This window comes from Chlorocebus sabaeus, chromosome 24 (assembly GCF_047675955.1).
Source record: "Chlorocebus sabaeus isolate Y175 chromosome 24, mChlSab1.0.hap1, whole genome shotgun sequence".
In the NCBI taxonomy this organism is placed as follows: domain Eukaryota; kingdom Metazoa; phylum Chordata; class Mammalia; order Primates; family Cercopithecidae; genus Chlorocebus; species Chlorocebus sabaeus.
The window spans coordinates 28,917,495-28,940,125 of NC_132927.1; the positions used below are offsets into that span (position 1 = coordinate 28,917,495).

General features: G+C 36.7%; 1 protein-coding gene across 3 annotated transcripts in view; it reads right to left on the minus strand.

The window, feature by feature from the left end:
- Positions 1-22,631, minus strand: part of TXNDC16 (thioredoxin domain containing 16) — a 126,244-nt gene that overhangs the window by 66,570 nt on the left and 37,043 nt on the right. For all 3 annotated transcript variants that reach the window (XM_007986702.3, XM_007986701.3, XM_073010994.1), the window contains exons 10-14: positions 8,739-8,905; positions 8,291-8,351; positions 6,263-6,386; positions 759-902; positions 168-227 (exon numbers count right to left, since the gene is read on the minus strand). In XM_007986702.3, coding sequence (XP_007984893.2) covers positions 168-227; positions 759-902; positions 6,263-6,386; positions 8,291-8,351; positions 8,739-8,905 — 556 coding nt within the window. The remainder of the gene's footprint in view (positions 1-167; positions 228-758; positions 903-6,262; positions 6,387-8,290; positions 8,352-8,738; positions 8,906-22,631) is intronic.

Genomic DNA, 22,631 nt, shown 5'->3' on the forward strand with positions numbered 1-22,631 from the left:
TGCTCCTAAGCACTCTTGAAACTCCTGGTTCATTAACTTAACCCTGGACACACAAACATAGTAACCTGAAATTTTATGTGGTTTTCTACATTTTTTGCATGACATAGTTTTACAAATAGCTACAGTTCAGAATCAGAATAATAAGCATGCATAGCACAGTACAATACCTTTCAGTTTAACTGCCACATCAACATAGGATTGCAAAAATGCCATGGATACTGCTTGCCCTACATGAAAATGAAAAATTCAACAGATATTACATGTGTATCTCCAAAGCATCCACACTGATACGTAACAAATATATAGATTTATGAGGTTTCCCAAAATTACTGTTAATTAGAAATATTCTACTATACATTTCTCAACACAGTCCAACCACTTAAGAGTTTCAAAAGCAACTGATTTTCCGCACTTGTACTGCAAGGAATATAGCTAAATAGCTATGATTTGAAAATAAAAGCAATATACTTACTATATATCTATAATAACTGTTAATATCTTAAAATCATTAGCGTAAGTCACAATTTTTCAAAATTAATGAACATCTAGTTTAATCATTGACCTTTAATTTGTAAATCAGATATAAATAAATTGCACAATCCCAGAATCAGAAGTAAATGCTTCCATGCACACAGTCTACTTGAGACATACGAAAGCAATTTCATTTTACAACGTGCAATACATGGAATGCCAAAAATTAAATCTGTGTTTTTAAATATCCTAATATGTAATAGTCTCCTCTAAAGGGTCATACTCACAACCAGCATAAAAGAGTACTATGCTGTCAGAAGCCATCACTGTTGCATTAAATGTTTCTTCTGTTAGTTCCACTGTGAGTTCCAAAGGTAATTTTCTCTTCCTATCTCTGAAAACAGTTTCTGCCACTTCATCATCCTGAACATCTGAAATGTTGGAAAAGAAATTAATTTAAATATTGATGTATAATGAAAACTAAGCTCTTCTCATACTTCATCCTATCTTAATAGTTAGGATGCATGATATTTAAAAAACTTTCCAGTTGCTTAACTGACTCTGAGATGCTTCCTGACCTAGAAGTTGTAAAGTTCTAGTCAATTTCAAAATTAAAACTTGTTCTGCAAAGAATATTAATAGTGTTGTTTTGTTTATGTTGCCTCTACTATATGCCAAGCATTGTGACAGGCACTAGGAAAACTGGTAAACAAAGCAGACGTAGTCCTGACCACATGGAACTTCTATCTATGGAAAAGTCAGACAAACTGATCACTGAATAAACATATAATTATAAATTATGACCAATTTGTGAAGAAAGGTAAAGGTTACACTGAGAGATTATAACAGGGCTATTTAGATTGGGAAGCCCAAAGTCTGCCAGGTAGAAAATCAAGAAAAGAATGTTTTAGACAAAGAGAATTACATATGCAAAAGCTCTGAGACATACAAGAGTTTAGCACATACAAGGCTGAGAGAAGGGAAATTTGACTAAGACAAGATGGGGCTGAAGGAATAAACAGCATGAGAAAACTCTAGGCTAGGCAGTGGCTAGATCATAAGAGGTCACATGAGACAAGAAGTCTGGATTTTATCCAAAAAGCATCAAGTTATGAGTGGATTCTGAATATGTGAAAACCTTTCCTTAATTTAGACAGACCAATCAATAGACTGATAGATCCATCCATCCATCCATCCATCCATCCATCCATCCATGTATCCATGTATCTTCAAAAATACATTTGGATTCATAAATATTCTGTCGGAAGTTTGTAGAGATTGTATGGTAACACAGATGGAGCATATAACTTGACTAAAGGATAAATTTTCTTAGAAGAGTTGATACTAGCTGAATATGAAAAGAAAAAGAAAACTCAGGTAGGCAGAGAAGAAAGGCAGGGGTGGCATAAAGAGCAAAGAGAACAGCATGAGCAAAGGCACAGTGGCATGTAAGAGCATGGTGCAATCGGAAGTTCAAACACTGACTGGATATACGATGATAATCAGAATTGTTAATTTTTTAGATGTAATAATAGTATTAATTATGTTAATGTTAAAAATGAAAATCTTGTATTTCTGAAACCCAGGGAAATATTTATAGATGAAATCATGTTTGGGATTTGCTACAAAACAATAAGAGGTGGGGGGTGACTGGAGCAGGATTAGCCATGGTTTGATAATGTGAGGCCAAGTAATGGATAACAAGAATTTGTTCTATTATTCTATCTCCTTTATGGTATGTTCATAATTCTCTGTAATAACACATTAAAAAGAAAGAAGGGAGAAAGAAGACAATACATTCATAGAACTAAAGTATTGTTTTATACATAATTTCTAATACAGTCACACACCACATAATGATATTTCAGTCAACAATGGACCACATACACAACTGTAGTCCCTTAAGATCATAATGGAGCTAAGAAATTCCTATCATCTGGTGATGTAGTGGCCATTGTAACGTCGTAGCACAACACATTACTCACATGTTTGTGGTGATGCGGGTGTAAACAAACCTATGGTGAGTCATACAGCACATAAGGCTGGGCATGGTGGCTCACACCTGTAATCCCAGCACTTTGGGAAGCCAAGGTGGGTGGATCACTTGAGGTCAGGAGTTCAAGGCCAGCCTGGCCAACATGGTGAAACCCTATCTCTACTAAAAATACAAAACATCAGCCGAGCATGTTGGCGCATGCTTGGAATCCCAGCTACTTGGGAGGCTGAGGCAGAAGAATCACTTGAACCCAGGAGGTGGAGGTTACAGTGAGCCAAGATTGCACCGCTGCACTCCAGCCTGAGCGACAAGAGCAAAACTCTGTCTCAAAAAAAAAAAAAAAGGTATAGCACATATAATTATGTACAGTAAATAATACTTGATAATGATAATAAACGACTAGATTATTGGTTTATATATTTACTATACTCTTATCATTAGAGTGTACTCCTTTCACTTATAAAATAAAAAGTTCACTGTGAAACAGCCTCAGGTAGGTCCTTCAGGAGGCGTTCTAAAAGAAGGCATTATTATCATAGGAAATGACAGCTCCATGCTTGTTACTGTCCCTGAAGACCTTCCAAAGGGACACAATGTGGAAGTGGAAGCGGGTAATATGGATGATCTTGACCTTGTATAAGCCTAGGCTGATGTGTATTTGTGTTTTTGTTTTTAGAGAAAAGTTTAAAACGTAAAACATAAAAGTTTTAAATGGAAAAAAAAGCTTATAGAATAAGGATATAACAAAAGAAAATATTTTTGTACAGCTGTATGATGTGTTTGTGCTTTAAGTTAAATGTTATTACAAAACAGTCAAAATGTTTTTAAAAATTGTAAAAATGTACAAAGTGAAAAAGTTACAGTAAGCTAAGACAAATTTATTATTGAAAAAAGTCATAAATTTAGTATAGCCTAAGTGTACAGTATTTATAAAGTCTACAATAATGTAATGTTCTAGGCCTTTACACTCACTCACTGACTTACCCAGAGCAACTTCCAGTCCTGTAAGCTCCATACATGGTATGTACCCTATACAAGTGTACCATTTTTTATCTTTTATACCGTGTTTTTATTTTACCTCTTCTATGTTTACACATGTTTAGATACATAAATATCTACCACTGTGTTACAGGTATGTACAGTATTCAGTACAGTAACATGCCTAGGTTTGTGGCCTAGGAGCAATAGGCTAGACCATACACCCTAGGTGTGTAATAGGCTACACCATGTACGTTTGTGTAAGTGAAATTTATGATGTTTGCTCAATGAAATCACCTAATGATGCATTTCTCAGAAAGTATCCTCATTGTTAAGAGACACATGACCATATTATAAATTAAAACTCTAGATCTGGATTTCAACACAACCTCAGCCATTTTCTAACTGTACGACTCTAGTCAATCACATAACTCTCTGGGCCTCAATGTTCAACTCTTGTGAAGCATGAGAGTTGCACTATATAACTTTAAGGTACTTTTAAGCACCAAATTCCATGACACTAAAAAATTACATTCTCAATACCAAAATTAGCAAAGACCTATTTTCTTATTTACCATATTTTTTCTTGTTATTCATATATTTTCATTTTCCTGTCAGTCTTCTCTGTTTCTTTTTCCTCCTTTCCCTCTTTTCTTATATTCTAATAAGCTACCATCACTTGTAAATTTAGTCACACCTCAGCTCTACCTTCCACCTATTCATTAATAATATACACACTATTTTCAGTCTTTTTTTTTTTTTTTTTTTTTTGAGACAGGGTCTCACTCTGTTGCCCAGGTTGGAGTGCACTGGCACGATCTCAGCTCACTGCAATCTCCATCTCCTGGGCTCAAGCGATCCTCCCACCTCAGCCTCCCAAGGAGCTGGGATTACAGGCACATACCACCATGCTTGGCTAATTTTTGTATTTTTTGTAGAGATAGGGTTTTGTCATGTTGCCCAGGCTGGAACACAGGCTTCTTTTCTTTTGCCCTTTTGTGGAACCAGTGTTTTTCATTCTGATTCCATTTTGCCGATTTCTCTGGGGTACACCTGTCTCTGATTTACATTCAAAGACAGTAATAAATTCTTTCCTAACCCTCATCTAGTTTTCCTTTGTAAACGGGAGTGATACAAAGGGAGGGGGAAGAATTATATATGGGCACAACACTATACAACATTCTGGGCCAATATGGATTACTGATAATAGGAAGTTAAGATGAAAAATAAACAAAAAAGGCAAAGCTGCAAAAGAAATACTAGAAACAGGCTGGAGGTTATTGAACGTTTCCAACACAAAGAAATGAAAAATGCTTGAAATGATGGATACGCATTGAAATGACCTGATCACTATACATTATATGTTTTGAAACATCACTATGTACCTCACAAATATGTACAATTATTATTGGTCAAATGAAAAAATAAAAATAAAAACCAGAAAGATAAGGTAGCATCAGAGGGTAAATAAGGCCATAGAGTCAGGAAACAATATAGGGGCTGTGGCCACAAAGAAATCTTCAAACAGGCAACTCCCACTGAAGACAGGAAACAAATAAACTGAGATTGCGGACAAGTCCTCTAATTCTGAAGGTTCAAATACAGGAACCATTACAGGAATAAGCGAAGAAACAAGAGACCAGAACACAGGTCTGCTTATGTAATGACAAGCCCACTGAGAACTCCAGAGAGGAACACAAGCAATTCTAACCCCTGCATATCGGAAAAGAAACCAGAGCTCTGCTCAAACCAAGAAGCTGGTCATGGTAACAGTGAAAGCTCTTATTAAATTTATAATATAGATTTTGATCACAATGCATGGAGCTCATGAAAACGATATGTAAATTGCTTCCTTCTTGGAGCTTATAATGGTACTATATAAAACACTCAAGTATTTCCTATATGCTATACAAAAATGAACAAGATATAATCCTTGATTTAGAAATATTTATAGACTAGTGGAGAAGAGAAAAAAGTAAATGAATAATTACAGAAGAGGATTAATGTTATGAAAGATGTATCAGGAATAATTATTTCACTATTGCCCAACTGTTGCTTTAAAAATATGAAATTTTAGGCCACTAGATTATTTTAGTGAAGTATTCTTGACCGTCATTAATAAATAAGATTTTATTTCAGGATGCTTGAGTTCTTGCCCAGGCCCCACCACCTGCCACTTGTGGGACTTTGGGCGGATCACTGAACTCAAGAAATGCAGACTCACTGTGTACAAAATGAAGGTGGTATCAGCTAACTCAGAGCATAACAATCAAAGTAAGTAATATGTGGGAAAAAGCCTTAAAAACCATACAATACTTCATAAATGTAGGCAATAAATATTTTTAAAAACTGAAATAACTGTTTAAAAGAAGTGTTAAAATATTACTGAAATTTACTTCTTATACCATTAACAATTGGATTTATTTACATACAAATATAACAATATTTATTAGAACTCCATTTCCTAATAAAAGTAGTAACAGTGAATTATCATGTTGTAGTTTCTAAGCAAAGTTTTTAAACACAGACTAGTCCAGAATGGCTGAAAGAACTGATATGGAAGATGAAGGCACAGATGTGGGAAGTTTGAAGCCTGACACGTAACAGTAAATGCTAATACACTAAACAAAATATAGCATCCTTACATCTTTCAACAAATCAACTTGATAAAATGTTATTCAAAATAAATTCCACCAGGTTTCTTTACAGAGTCTTGAATCTGAATACATTCTTCGAGAAAGTTAATTCATTGGAAATTTCACTGACTTTATGGGTGCTAGGCAGGATGGGGAAGGGATGAGAATCGTAACACATTACCTATATCTGGACCTTCCATGTCATCGTCTTCATCTTCTTGTATTTCCTCAATGTGCGTATTATGTTCCACATGAGATATTATTAAATCAACATCATGTAATACCAAAAATTCCACTGGAACTCCCTAGAAATACATTAATTTTTTAAAAATGAATATAGCAAATTATTTTGACATAAAAATGTTTTACTTGGACTAGGTATGGTGGCTCACACCTGTAATCCCAGCACTTTGGGAGGTCAAGGTGGGTGGATCACCTGAGGTCAGGAGTTCGAGACCAACCTGGCCAACATGGTGAAACCCCATCTCTACTAAAAATACAAAAATTAGCCGGGCATGGTGGCACATGCCTGTAATCCCAGCTACTCGGGAGGCTGAAACAGGAAAATCGTCTGAACCCAGGAGGCAGAGGTTGCAGTGAGGCGAGATTGTGCCACTGCACTCCAGCCTGGGTGACAGGGCAAAACTCTGAAAAAAAAACAAGTTTTACTTGTTTGACACTAAAATAAAACTAAGCCTTTGAACTTCAATTCTAAAACTTAGCAAAACGTAAAAGGAAATGTAACTCCAAAATTACTATGAAAAGAAAAGCATCCACAGTATACCTTCTATAAAGACAATGGGTACACTGAAAAAGGTGGCAAAAAAGGTGCTGAAAGCCTCAATTGCTTCTTGTCACAACCACATTATATTGAAGTCTGTAAAACATTTCACATATAACAGCAAGTTCTACCTCTTTATAAAATGGAAATATATATAATTTTATTGCAAATAGAGCAAATCAAAATTGATTATTCCAACATTCCATGGAAATATTCAAAACAATATTCATCTAAATTAATTCCACTAATAAGTTCAATTTCCTGTTTAGCTATAAACAACATTAAATTACTATGTGCTCCCAGTTATTTTAAGAATATCAAATTCTACTGAGATCAATATTACTTAATATTAAAAATATTACTTAAGATTTATTTTACTATTGCCCAACTGTTACGCTTTTAAAATATGAAATTTTAGGCCAACAGATTATCTTAGCAAAGTATTCTTGACTGTAACTCTATATTGGAATAAAGCTATGAGCTCTAAGTATGTTTGTTCTTTGCTATCACATATCTTCATTTTTTAACATTATATTCAAAACAAGCAATTTTGATTTCTACAGAAATATAATAAACTTAAAAAGTAGAGGAATCAAAATTAAACTTAATTTGTTCCAAAGATTCACAGAAATTTTTGTAGTAAGCCTTTTAATTAAAGTATAGCATTAACACAGAAAAGAACAAAAATTTTAAGTATAGAGTTTGAGGGATTTTTACAAAGTGGACATATTTGTATCACCACCACACAGATTAAGATACAGAACATCATCAGCACACCCAGTGGCTATCTTCTTGCTCCTCCTGTCATTAACATCCCCCAAAAGTAATCACTATTCTGTCTTTCATCACTGCTATGGTTTGAATTCTGTTTTATCTTGTTTATTTTTTTGAGACAGCGTCTCTCTCTGTCACCCAGGGTGGATGTGCAGTAGCACAATCACGGCTCACTGCAGCTTCAACCTCTGGGGCTCAAGTGATTCTCCCACCTCAGCCTCCTGAGTAACTGGGACTATAGGCATGCACCACCATACCCAGCCAATTTTTTGTAGAGATGGGGTCTCCCGATGTTGCCTAGGCTGGTCTTGCACTCCTGGGCTCAAGTGATCCACCTGCCTCAGCCTCCCAAAGTGCTAGATTACAGGCATGAGCCACCATGCCCAGCCCAATATTATTTTAAACAAAACGCAGGATATCTAGCATAATCCTGATTTTGTTTTATTAAAAAAATACATATAAATATGTGAACATAGGATAAAAACCAGACTGACACATGATAAAAGCATCAAAATGTTAACAGCAATTTTCTTTGAATAGGAGCAATTTATAATTTACAGATTTTTCTATAATAAAATATATTACTTTAAGACTACATAGATTAGCTTTCTTTAAATAAACAGATATTGTAGAACAATACATAAAACAACTAACCTTTTCTGCTCTTTTGAAGACCACATTAGCATGCTGAGGAATGTTCACTTCCAAAGAGTCCCTTTTTCAAAATGGAAATAAATGTTTTATGTTGCTAATGTGAAGACTAATAGTCACTCAGGACATCAATAGAAAACAGAACTATATTCTTATACTAAAAATTATGAAACAATATTACAATTTAGTGACTGAAAAATTTTACACATAAATATAGACTGGATCTTCTAGTCTCCATCTTAATCTCCATCTTCATTTAATAAGGTTTTAAGTTCTAAGTTTTAATCAACTATAAATGAATGTACAGATTTTAGCACAGCAACTAGTTCTAACTATATTGGAATCTATTAAAGATTTGAGTTTACTTATAAGTGATTAAATTATCAAATTTTAAAACATGGAAACTATTAGTGTTTTGCTAAATATAATAAATATTTGATGTTTAAGATACCTTAACAAGAGCAGAACTCCTGCTTTTCCCAGAAGACGCCAAGCAACCCATTCTGCAGTTCTTCTATCAGCTTCATAAGTAGCCTGTTGGCTAACAATAAAAACCAGTGGTAAGCCTAGCTGGAGATGAATAGTTGAAACTTGTTGAGGATCTTCAGCAACTTCAGTCTTCATTAAAAAAAAAAAAAAAAAAAAAAAAAGTGATAATAATATTCCAACATTTGGATTCAAATTCTCCTAATTCTTATTAATAAAGTCACAAGTAAAAAAAAGTCTGTAAAATAATCCAACACTAACAGATATGATCTCTTAATTTTCTGAATTTAATGCTCCCAATATACCTATATAGTTTTGTTTGTTTGTTTTTTGAGACAGAATCTTGCTCTCTCATCAGGCTGGAGTGCAATGGCACAATCACAGCTCATTGTAGCCTTAGCCTTCTGGGCTCAAACAATCCTCCCACTTCAGCCTCCCGAGTAGCTGGGACCACAGATGCACACCACTGTGCCTAGTTTTTTTATTTTTATTTTTATTTTTTTTTAATTTTTTGTAGAGACAAGGTCTCCCTATGTTGCCCAGGATGGTCTTGAACTCCTGGGCTCAAGTGATCCTCCCGCCTTGGCCTTCCAAAGTGATGGGATTACAGGCATGAGCCATCATGTCTGGACCTCTATAAGTTTAGGCATTATAAAACTAATAGATTTCATAAGAAGTTAAACCAAAAATTATAATCATAAAGAATAAACATATTACAAACAAAAACAATAAATAAAACAGTGTGGGACTAATTGATAAATATTTCAAAGGAAATAGAATAGATAACTAAAGAATAAACTTTTTCATATAAGAATTTAACATATAATGACATATTACAAAACAATGAGGAACATCGGAGTTAAAGTAGCAAATTAAATACACACATCTAATTTCACTCCCTCCAGAACTCCCAGGAAAACTACAGCAGTGGGATTTTTAAAAGAGATAAACACACGTATGTGAAGAAGGGAAGAGAAGAAACGGTAGCACAATTTTAGAAGTCAGAATAATAACTGACTTAGGAGATCCTACAAGGCAAAACCCTAAGTCATTAGAGGGAAAACTGCGTTTTAACTACAGGATCCTAAAATTGCTCAGGAACTGTCAGCGTCAGGCATGTCTGGACCTGGGAAGGAAATATTGGAAGGGAAGTGGCAGGAAGGCTCTAAAATAAGGAGGAATGTGTCAAAGCTTTTGAGAGGTAGTTAGATCCCTAGATTCCCCTCCCCAACTCTATGAGCTTAAACAACTCTCACTTCCCCACACCAGCAGAAATCTAGGAACAGCTGACAGTGTGGACATCATGCCGAAATCAGGGAGATTAAGTAACCAAATGTTGAGACATTCCCCTCACCCCAGCTCTCTTTCCACTCAGTTCCCAGAATGCCAGCAGCCAGGCCTTTGTCCTCAATTGGAATTTGTATCCTTTTTGGGGGACCAAGTAACCCCCAAAAGCCTAAAGATACTGACATTGGGATTCGCCAAAAAGCAGGCCAAGCCCAATTACTCTATGGAGCTCTAGGCTCGGCCTTGCTCACCATTTCAGTCTGCTTACTGCCTAAGAGACGTGGACTTCTGCCACTGCTACCTGCACCTTCTCCACCTTCCACCATAGATGTCTCCCAGACAAGACTCAACCACACTCCTTGAATTCTCACACAGAGAATGTGTGAGAATCCGGAACAGTGTTGCCTGCCTCTGCCCCTCCTCCACTCTCCTCTCTTGCTGCCACCCAGCACAGCTGGCTTCAGGGTCCATCTTAGCACCGCTTGGCATTCCCAGGACATTTGAACTAGGCAGGGAGGTGGGATGTCATGTGGCCAGAAGGCACTGGGAAATCCCATGGGATGGTCTGTGAAGATCAGACACATATCAGTCATGGGGCAGAAATGTCAAGGACAGCTTACAATGGTGCCACCTTCTCACCATTCTACCTTCCCAACCCTCCTCGGCCCAGTCAGCCAAAGAGAGTCAGTACTATTTTGGTCACATCTCTCAAGTCTCCCCCAACCCCAACTGCCTTGAAGTCTCTGCTCTTTGTCAGAGACTTGCAAAGACTGATGTTTTTGTTCTGTTTTCTCATCATTCCATTGTGATAGTAAGAAACTAAGAAGATTAATGAAAAGGTCAGGCACAATGGCCCATGCCTGTAATCCTAGCACGTTGGGAGGCCAAGACGGAAGACCACTTGAGCTGAGGAGTTCAAGACCAGCCTGGGCTACAAAGCGTGACCCTATCTCTATTTTTTTTAAAGAAAAAATTAAATAAAAATTTAAAAAGAAGATTAATGAAGAAATAAGATGTGAACACATCACTGTTACATATGTATATATACATATTTAAAAGTCACCAAGTCCCACCAGTGTTAGAATTTCCAATCAGCTTTTAGTTTCAAATTCTAAATTCTGAATAGACATCCAAGGATTAACAAACACCTGAGGAAAGCTTCCAACATGAAAGACAGAGACTAGAACACACAGAAAAATAAATAACATAGAGAAAATAGAGACTATATGGGAAGAAGAAAGGTTCAGAAACCACCATAGACAACCTCAAGGAGATGGGAAGAAACTGGATCCATAAAGAATTGAAAAATAAAGTTAAATAAATCTCTCAGAAAGCACAACAGAAATAGATGGAAGATAGAGAAAAAAAGGTAATAAAATTGAAGCACTAGTTCAAGAGGTCTAACATCTAAATAACGCAAGTCACAGAAAAAGAGAAGGGAGAAAATAGAAGGAATCATCACTAAAATAAACACAAAATTTTCCCACAACTGAAGGACACGAGTTGTCAGACTGAAAGAGCCCACTGAATAACCAATAGAGTGGATAAAAGCAGATACAAAGGAAGTTCTCCCAAACTTTCTAATAACTGAACTTTTTTTTTTTTTTTTTTTTTTTTTTTTAGATAGAGTCTCGTTCTCTCACCCAGGCTGGAGTACACTGACAGGGTCTCAGCTCACTGTAACCTCTGTCTCCCAGGCTCAAGCAATCCTCCCACTTCAGCCTCCACCAAGTAGCTGGGACTACAGGCATGTATCACCACGTCCAGCTAATTTTTACATATTTTGTAGAGATGGGGTTTCGCCATGTTGCCTGGGCTGGTCTCGAACTCCTGGACTCAGTCACTCCACCCACCCTGGCCTCTCAAAGTGATTCCTATCACCAGGGGATAGGAATCTTGGAAGCTATCTTAGAAGTCTGACTACCATAGGTAAGTATAGATATGTAGATAGATAGATATATCTATAGATAAATATACAGAGAGAGGGAGTACTCAATAACTTGAGTTATTAAGTACTCTTAAGTTATTTTGTCTACCATAGGTAGTCCTGTTCCCTGAACTTTGTCTACCATAGGTAGACAAAATGCTAAGACAGCCCCCAAGATTCCTACCCCCTAGTGAACAAATCTTGTACAATCCCCTCCCCTGAGTGTCAGTAGGACCAGTGGGGTAGCCATTCCTTTGGTTAGGTGACATTACATAGGAGTCTGTTGTAGCACACTCAAGTAAGATTCTCCCACTGGCTTTGAAGGAGCAAGCTGCAATGTTGTGAGAGGGCCATGTGGCAAGGGCTTTAGATTAGCCTGTAGGAAATGAGAACAACCCCTGTCCAACAGCCAGCAAGAAAACAGGAACCTGGGTCTTACAATCACAAGCAACCAATTTCTGCCAAAAACCTAGATGAGGGAAATACCCTGAAGGAGTAAAAATGACTGTTTTTCCTTGTGTATTCGGAGAACTATTAGTAATTCAGTATTATAAAGCAAAAAGGAGGAATAGTCAGCAAGGCCAGAAATCTGGCAAGGGGCCAGATCATTGAAAGCCACAAATATCCTGCCAAGAAAATGGGGCTTTATTGTGTAAGTAAAGTGAAGCCATTTACGAATTGCATGAACTCATGATCACATTTAAAATATCACTCTGTCAGCTTTCAAATGAGATTTCAGATGTAAAATTACATGCAGGAAGATGTAGGAATTAAGAATGTTTTCCCAGATGTCTGCCATCAATGAATGGAAAGTAAGATAACCAAAATAATAGAGAAAGAACCAGTGGTGGTGAAGGACAATACCTTAATGTCACATGTGTTGTGCTTAAGGAGGGATACATCCAATTAACAGTTAGATATATGGGTGGGAGCTCCAAATAAATAAGTGACCTGAAAATTCAGATTTGAGAATCCGTGTAGTTAATGCCACAGAAACAAATGAGATCACTTGAGGGGTGTGCTTTGAGCAACTATCACTGTGTAGCAAAGTACCCTAAAACCTGGTACCTTAAAATGTCAAGAATCATTTCTTTTGCTCAAATATGTGTAAGCTCATCTCTGCTTCATGTGGCATCAGTAGGCTATTTCAACTGGAGGCTGAAGATTCTACTTTACAGATGGCACATACACATGGCTAACAAGCTGTTGCTGACTATCAGGAGCTCAGCCAGGGCTGTGGTCTAAGGGCCTTGATTCTCCTCTTCATGGGCCTCTCCTCAGGCTGCTTAGTCTAACAATAAGATGGGGGTTTTCAAGAATGAGCAAATAAAGAGAGCAAGGCAGAGGCACATGACATTTTGTGAAATATAGCCATTAATGATATATGAAGTCATATATCATCACCTTAGCCTCATTCTGTTGGTCAAGGCAGTTACAAAAGCCCAACCAGGTTCAGGTAGAGGAGTCACAGACTCCACCATTCCACAGGCACAGGGATAGGGTGACATGATAAGGGGAGCTTATGGGATGGGAGGTACTGTTGCACTTCATGAGTCTTGGAGAAACGAGTGAACCTATTTTGTATGTGGGAGGGATTACTGCAGCTGTAGTCTGCCCCCTGGCTACAACAACTCATATCCCTCCCATGTATAAAATACACACCTCCCTCCAAGACTCCTAAAGCCTCATCCCATCAAGCTTTGATTGAGATCTGTGCAAAATGTAATACATCATCTACATTTAGTTCCAGGTGCAGGTAAGTCCTTTGCATACAGCTTCTTGAAAACTATTCCTCTCAATCTGAAGACCTGTGAACTAAAGAGACAGATCAGCTGGGCATGGTGGCTCACGTCTGTAATCCCAGCACTTTGGGAGGCCAAGGTGGGCAGATTACGAGGTCAGGAGATCGAGACCATCCTGGCTAACATGGTGAAATCCCGTCTCTACTGAAAATACAAAAAAATTAGCCGAGCGTGCTAGCAGGTGGCTGTAGTCCCAGCTACTCAGGAGGCTGAGGCAGGAGAATGGCGTGAACCCAGGAGGTGGAGCCTGCAGTGAGCCCAGATTGCGCCGCTGCACTCCAGCTTAGGTGACAGAGAGAGACTCTGTCTCAAAAAAAAGAAAAAAAAAAAAAAGAGACATCATTTTCCCCAATACATACACAACAGACAATGATGGGACAGGCATAGTATAACCACTATATACACTCCTAGTTGAAGCGGGGAAAAATGGAGGCACATGATAGTCACTGGTCTACAGCAACTCTGAGGTTTGTTCAGGCATATGTTGCCAGTTCCTTGACTAGGGCTCAGTCCTGTTCCGTGAACTTGAGACTCTTGGTTACAAAGTCTGGGCCTTGGTCTGCCCTCCAACTCGTCTTTTTTTTTAAAACAAGACAAAACAAAAAAACAAAAAAAGGAGCCTGTGATTGCAGCTGAGTAGATTTCTTAGTCTTTTCCTGCCCCTAAAAATTTGGAGGTATAAAATACATTTATCATTTTGTGCTATTTCTGTGTGTTACCATACAAGTTGGTATAATTCTTTTAAAATCTTGTGGGTTTCCTAATTATGTTGTTTTTTTTTTTTTTTTTTTTTGAGACAGAGTCTCACTCCGTTGCCCGGCTGCAGTACAGTGGCATGATTACAGCTCACTACAGCCTTGACTTCCCCAAGCTCAGGTGATCCTCCCACCACCTCAGCCTCCCAAGTAGCTGGGACTACAGGTGCACACCATCATACCCAGCTAATTTTTTATGTTTTTGTAGAGATGGGGTCTTCCTATTTTGCTCAGGCTGGTCTCAAACTCCCGGCCTCAAGCGATCCATCCACCTCAGCCTCCCAAAGTGCTGGGATTATAGGCGGGAGCCACTGCACCCGGCCTAACTATGAAGTTATAATCCATTCCATTTGACAAAAAACAAAATCACAAACATCCTTGATAGGCAAAGAAAGTCATAGAGTAGTAGTATAAAAATTATAACTAAATAAAATATGTAATATAAATAGAAATTAGTGTTAGATATAAAAGTGACAGAAACACTCCTGCATTGGGGTGTAACTACCAATATTTTTCCACAATTCAAGTATTACTATTAAATAACTAAAATTACTTAAAAATTAACTTTCAAAAATGATATAATAAGATTATAAAAGACTATTATGAACAATTATATGCCAACAAATTTGATAACTTACAAGAAATAAATTCTTAGAAACATACAACCTACCAAGACTGAATCATTAAGAAGTAGAAAATCTGAACAGATCTAGAACTAGTAAGAAAATTAAATCAGTAATCAAAAACCTCCCAACAAAGAAAAGTCCAAGACCAGATGCCTTCACTGGAAAATCCAACTAAACATTTAAAGAATTAATGCCAATCCTTCTTAACTTCTTCCAAAAATTTGAAGAGGTGAGAATATTTCCAAACTCATTTTATGAGGCCGGCATTACCCTAATACTAAAGTCAAAGATACTTCAAGAAAAGGAAACTACAGAGCAGTATGAGCAATATCCCTAATGAATATTAAGGCAAAAATCCTCAACAAAAACTACCAAACTGGGCCAGAAGCGGTGGCTCATGCCTGTAATCCCAGCACTTTGGGAGGCTGAGGTGGGCAGATTGCCTGAGCTCAGGAGTTCAAGACCAGCCTGGGCAACACGGTGAAACCCCATCTCTACTAAAATACAAATAGTTAGCCAGGGCATGGCAGTGTGTGCCTGTAATCCCAGCTACTCAGGAGACTAAGACAGGAGAATAACTTGAACCCGGGAGGCAGAGGTTGCAGTGAGCCGAGATTGCACCACTGCACTCCAGCCTAGGTGACAGAGCAAGACTCTGTCTCAAAATAAGAAAAAAAAAAAAAAAACCTACCAAACTGAAGTCAGCAGCACATTAAAAGGATCACTCATCATGAGCAAGTGGGATTTATGCTTGCGATGCAAGGATGGTTTAACATACAGAAACTAATTAATGTAATACTGTATACCAAATTAACAGAACAAAGGACAAAAATCACATGGTCATTTCAATTGATGCAGGAAAAGCATTTGAAAATATTCAACACCATTTCATGATAAAAACTCTCAAAAAACTAGGAATAGAAAGAAATTACCTCAAGATATTAAAGACCATAAATGAAAAGCCCAGCCAAGATCATATTCAACGGTAAAAAAAAACTGAGAACTTTCCCTCTAAGACCATGAACAAGTCAAGGATACCCACTCTTGACACTTTATTCAATGTAGAACTAAAAGTCCTAGCCACAGCAATTAGGTAAGGAAAACAAATAAATGCATCAAAATTGGAAAAGAAGAAGTAAAATTATCTCTGTTCACAGGTAACAGGATCTTATATGTGGGAAACCCTAAAGATGACACACACACACACTAGAAAACCATGAGAACCATTTTGCAGGATAGAAAATCAGCACACAAAAATCAGTTGCATTTCTATACACTAATAATGAACAATCCAAAAAGAAAATTAAGAAAATAATCCCATTTACAATAGCATTGAATTGAAAAAGAATAAAATACTTTGGAATAAATTTTCAAAAGGAGGCAAAAGACCTTTATACTGAAAACTACAAAACATTGCTGAAAGAAAATTTAAAAGACATAAATAAATGGAAAGACATTCTGTGTTCATGGATTAGAAGACTTAATAATATTATTAAAATGTCTATACTACCCAAAGCAATCTACAGATTCAATGCAATCCCTATTAAACTCCCAATGGTATTTTTTGCAGAAATAGAAAAAAAAAATCCTAAAATTCATATGGAATCTCAAGGGATTTCAAATGGCCCAGACAATCTTGAGAAAGAAGTACAACACTAGAGGCCTCACACTTTCTGATTTCAAAATACATTACAAAGCTACATTAATCAAAATAGCCTAGTACTGGCATAAAAACGGATACATAGACCAGTGGAACAAAACAGAGAGCCCAGAAATAAACCTCGTGTATATGGTCAAATGATCTTTGACAAGGATGTCAAAATCACTCAGTAAAGAAAGGACAGTCTCTTCAATAGATGATGTTGGGAAAACTGGGTATCCACATGCAAAAGAATGAAAATGGACCTTTATCTTACACCATATACAAAAATTAACTCATAATGGATTAAATACCTAAACACAAGACCTGAAAGTAAAACTCCTAAAAGAAAACATAGGGGGAAAAGTTTTATGACAATGAAATAGGCAACAACTTCTTGGATATGACAACAAAAACACAAACAACAAAAGCAAAAATAGACAAAGTAAAACTTCTAACAGAGTAAAAAGACAACTGAAACAATGAGAGAAAAGGTCTGCAAACCATATATGAGATAAAGAGTTAATATACAGAACACATAGAGAACTCCTGCAATTCAATAACAAAACAAATAACTCAAGTTTTTAAATGGGCAAAAGACTTGAATAGGCATTTTTCCAAAGAAGATACACAAATGGCCAAGCATATGAGATAATGCTCAACATCACTAATCATCAGGAAAATAAAACTCGAAACTACAATGAGGTATCATCTCATACCCTTTAGAATGGCCACTATCAAAAAAAAAAGAAAAGAAGAAAAGAATGACAAATGTTGGTGAAGATATGAAGAACTGAACCCTTGTGCACTGTTGGTGAGATTGTAAAATGGTGCAGACACTATGAAAACAGTATAGTCATCCCTGGGTATCCATAAGGAATCAGTTTCTGTACGCCCCTTAAATACCAAAATCTACAAATGTTCAAGTCCTTTATATAAACTGTCATAGTATTTGCATATAACCTACACACTCTATCCTGTATATCTTAAAATCATCTCTAGATTATTTATAGCATCAAATACAATGTAAATGCTACGTAAATAGTTGTTATACCATAATTTAATTTTGAATTATTTTTATTGTTATATTTTTATTTTGTATTGGGTTTTAATTATTTTTTTATCTGCAGTTGGTTTAATCCAAGGATGCAGAATCCACAGATACAGAGGGCTGAGTATACGGAGGTTCTTCAAAAATTAAAAATGAAACTACCATTTGATGCAGCAATCCCACTTGTGGGTACACTTCCAAAAGAATGAGAAACAAGATCTCAGAGAATACCCATGTCCACTGCAGCATTACTCACTGTAGCCAAGAGGTAGAAGCAACCTAAACATCTATCAATGGATGAATGAATAAATAAAATGCGGTATATACATCCAATGGAGTATTATTCAGCCTTAAAAAAGAATAAAATCCTAACATACACTACAACATGGATAAACCGTAAGGACATTATTCTAAGTGAAATAAGCCAACTGCAAAAACAAATATGGCATAACTCAGTGTATATGTGGTATCTAAAGTAATCAAACTCATACAAATGGAAAGTAGACTGGTGGTGTCAAGGACTGGGGTCAGGTAGAGGGGAGATGTGAAGTTGTGTGTTCAATGAGTATAGAGTTTCAGTTATGCAATATTAAAAAGTTCCAGAGATCTGCTGTACAACAACATACATCAGCTAATACTGTATTACACACTTTAACACTGTTATGAGGGTAATCTTATGTGGTTTTTACAACAATGAAAAAAGGCTCTAAAACAACCATGTTAGGAAACACTATGCTGTACAATATTGCACACTGCCACATAAGTTTTCTAGAAGTAGGAGCTAAATGAATAAATCATAACAGCATCTTTCTAATTTCCTACATAAAAGAGTAGGTTTAATTTAATCCAAGTGTCTTGAATCTGTCTGAGACAGCTAGATGAACAAACAAAAATAATGTAAAAATTTCAGAAATTATTAAAAATGTATACACTTACCAATCTTTTAACATTTTATCAGATATTTTACACTTGAGAATTCTTGGAATTCAGATAAAAGCTTTCCTTCCATCTACAAATATAAGCTGAATCTATCATGGAGAAAATCATCAGCATTCTAAAATGTCCTTGGTATTTGCCAACAGGACAATAATTGAACCATTTTCCCATCTGTGTTCACTGTTGGGAACCTTAATAATACATCTAAAACAACTCCATATCTGGCAGAATCTTACTTAACCTATTTAAGATTGAAATTCACTTAAAAATTCTATGCTCAAGATTTATTTTCAGTTTGACATGATCAAAATGACACACCTCCCATCATGAGTATAAGACATAGTTGTGTTATATATCTACAATTAGGTGTACAAGTACCCTGTTTACCGAAAAGAAAAAAAAGCAATAAACACACACACAAAAGCAATCTGCATCTATTTTCATATGCTTAGAACTGAACTAATAATGCATATAATTGCAATGATCAGACACAATGCAGTTTACAAAAAAGCCTGAATCCTACTTTCCATTTTTATTAGTTTATAAAAAGACTTTGTAAACATACCAAATTATTTCAGATCCTGAACCCAGAAACCCAGGCTAATTTGCAAAGCAACTTACTAAACACACAAAACCCAACCATGATTAAACCCTAAGGGCTTGTATATAGAATAATGTCTAAGATAAGGAGGGGAGGTAGGGAAATGAGCTTCAGTGGTACTATGAGAGAATAAGAATAAAGCAAGAAACATGAATTCAAAGTCAACTATGAAGTCAGCTACTATACTAACAAGAACCTGTAAGAAGTCAACAAATTTAGGTACGAACTTTCGGGACCTCTCTATCTCATTCCAGTTAACTATACAATCAAAGGATATAACCCAGTTAGAACAAATTTTGGTCTAAGAGGTGTTTCCTATAAAAGGGTTTGGCGTTACTCAGTTTTTTTAACCTCAAATGTATTATTTAAGAACAAAAAACAACCTCAAACACTGATATGGTCAAATGTTTAAAGTACTAAAACATAAAAGTGACCAAACCAGCTGAGGATTCTAACATCTTCCTAATTCCACTAGGGTAAGACCTTAGCCACCCTCCAATAGTCTCAAGCAATCTTTCGAGGCTTTGTCTCCTTCTCTGTACTCTGCATTCATTTTCTCTGTTCTGGTCTATGAAAGTCCACGAATCTGTGCTTCTAGGCCTCACTCTGCCAGGTATTTCTAGGCTGACATCAAGGTTTGAATTCTCAGCTTAGCTTTCCAATTCGGCACTGATCTTCAGTTCAGCCTTTCACATCTTTCTTGGCTTCATGCTACTGGTCATTCCTACCTATTTCAGTGTCTACCAGGGCTTCTGGAGCCTCTGCCTGAATCCTATATCCCAGTTCCCTAGTTGTCTAGGAAAAAAAAAAAGTTCAAACAAATAAAACGCTTATGCGTTATTCTGTGAAAGTATTGAAGCAAACCCTACTTCAGACTTTGACAATTTAATATTCCTTTTAGGTGAACAGCAGTTAGAACAGGATCACCTGCATGGCACAATTCTAGGAAGTACCATTCACATTGTATTTTATAAAATGTATATTTCAAGGGACTGTTGTTCCTACAGAATGCAATATAAATGATGCCCTAAATTTTTTGCCATGTTATGCTTTCAGGTAAAACCACACTTAATTTAAGTCAATAAAAAGTCTCCAAAGTTTTGGTTTTTTAATTTCAAAAGTAATGCTACATAATTCCTAGTAAGCATCATAAAGTGAAATAAGATCAGAGAATCTTCCTCCTTATTATCTATCTACGAAAACAAAAAATAGTTTTGAAATACAGCCAAAAAAAAAAAATTCATGAGCAGAAACTTTAGGAAAGGGCACAACTTTAAGCCAGAATGTTGTAGCAAAATAAAAACAGATTTTTAGTAAAGCTAGGTATGAGTCCTAATCTTATCCCCAATGCTGAAAGACAGAATCCTGAGAATTCTTAATAATACTCCACTAGTTGAAGAGAAGGAGTGAACCTGGAGGCAAACAGTGAAGAACCATACAGTGAACTGTCCTTTCTCTTTATGTCTGCTCTATGCTAGGATGGAAGCTTAAAACATATTCAGAGGGTATTCTCCCAAAGTGAAAGGAAAGAAAGACAGACCTTTAAACTGCTTTCTTAAAAAAAAAAAAAAAAAAATGCTTATAGTCAAAATCCAACCACAGAAAAAAGTCACTTAAAGAACTAAGGAATGGCCAGGCATGGTGGCTCATGCATGTAATCCCAGCACTTTGGGAAGTCGAGGCGGGCGGATTGCAAGGTCAGGAGATCGAGACCATCCTGGCTAACATGGTAAAACCCTGTCTCTACTAAAAAATACAAAAAAAATTAGTCAGGTGTGGTGGCGGGTGCCTGTAGTCCCAGCTACTCCGGAGTCTGAGGCAGGAGAATGGTGTGAACCCGGGAGGTGGAGCTTGAAGTGAGCCGAGATTGCGCCACTGCACTCCCGCCTGGGCGACAGAGCCAGACTCCGTCTCAAAAAAATAAGAACTAAGGAATAAAGCCCATAAAACTGTGGTGGCGAGCTCTGAATCTATTTAAGTGCAGAAGCCATGCTTTTTAAGAAGAGGGTATTATGGTTACAAAACAGAATATACTGAATATAAATATCACAGACCTTGATAATGTTCAAAGAACAAAACGAACACAAATCAGAAGGGCAAGGGAGCTGAGATGGAAATAAACATATGAAGCTAATTTTCTCATCTTTCACAGGTAGGAAAAAGTCAATACTATCTAAAATGGAAACAAAGTTTTAAAATATAATGATTTCAATTTCTTAATGTCTTTCATAACCATTTTAAACACTTGAGACAACATTCCTTAAAGAGCCCCCCACTGATGAAAAACACTTATCAAAAGTTCCATAATCCCTCTAGTTTCACATCAGTTTCATTTTCTTCTATTGAACTCAAGATTAGACATCTTACTATAAAGTAGTACACACGATATGACATGTCCATTAATCCATTCATTCCCCTATCTCTATGCATCCATATGGGTGCAAAGATGACAGGGGTGGGGGTCATCTAAAGTTAACTTCTGAGTGAAGGGATTAAGTGACTTCTTAAAACTTTTCCTTCATACTTGGCTGTAATGTTTGGATTACTTATCATACACATGCATCATTTTTATATTTTAAAAAAGACATACTGAATGAGAAGATCTACTGAAGATTTTACATATGCTCAGCACAACCCTTCAACTTTTCGGAGAGAACAGTTTGCTGATCACCATCACCTAGTGTCTCTACAACATTCTTTCAGTCTAATGGTAAGGAAACTGGAGCACCAGAAATCCTAGGTTCTAATATCTACCAATTTTTAAAATAGTGATCAAAGTATTCATAAAAGAGGTCTTGGCCAGGCGCAGTGGCTCACACCTGTAATCCCAGCACTTTGGGAGGCTGAGGTGGGTGGATCACAAGGTCAGGAGATCAAGACCATTGTGGCTAATAAGGTGAAACCCCATCTCTACTAAAAACACAAAAAATTAGCCGGGCGTAGCAGCATGTAGTTGTAGTCCCAGCTACTCAGGAGGCTGAGGCAGGAGGATGGCGTGAACCTGGGAGGCGGAGCTTGCAGTGAACCAAGATTGTGCCACTGTACTCCAGCCTGGGCAACAGAGTGAGACTCTGTCTCAAAAAAAAAAAAAAAAAAGGTCTTTTCTTAACCATGGTGTGTGGTCTTTGTGATCTGAGAGTGCTCATCAAGACCCAGAGTTCATTATTACTACCACAGAATATTTTCACTTACACAATGCTCTATTTGGGTTTCAATGCAATAATATATGAAGGT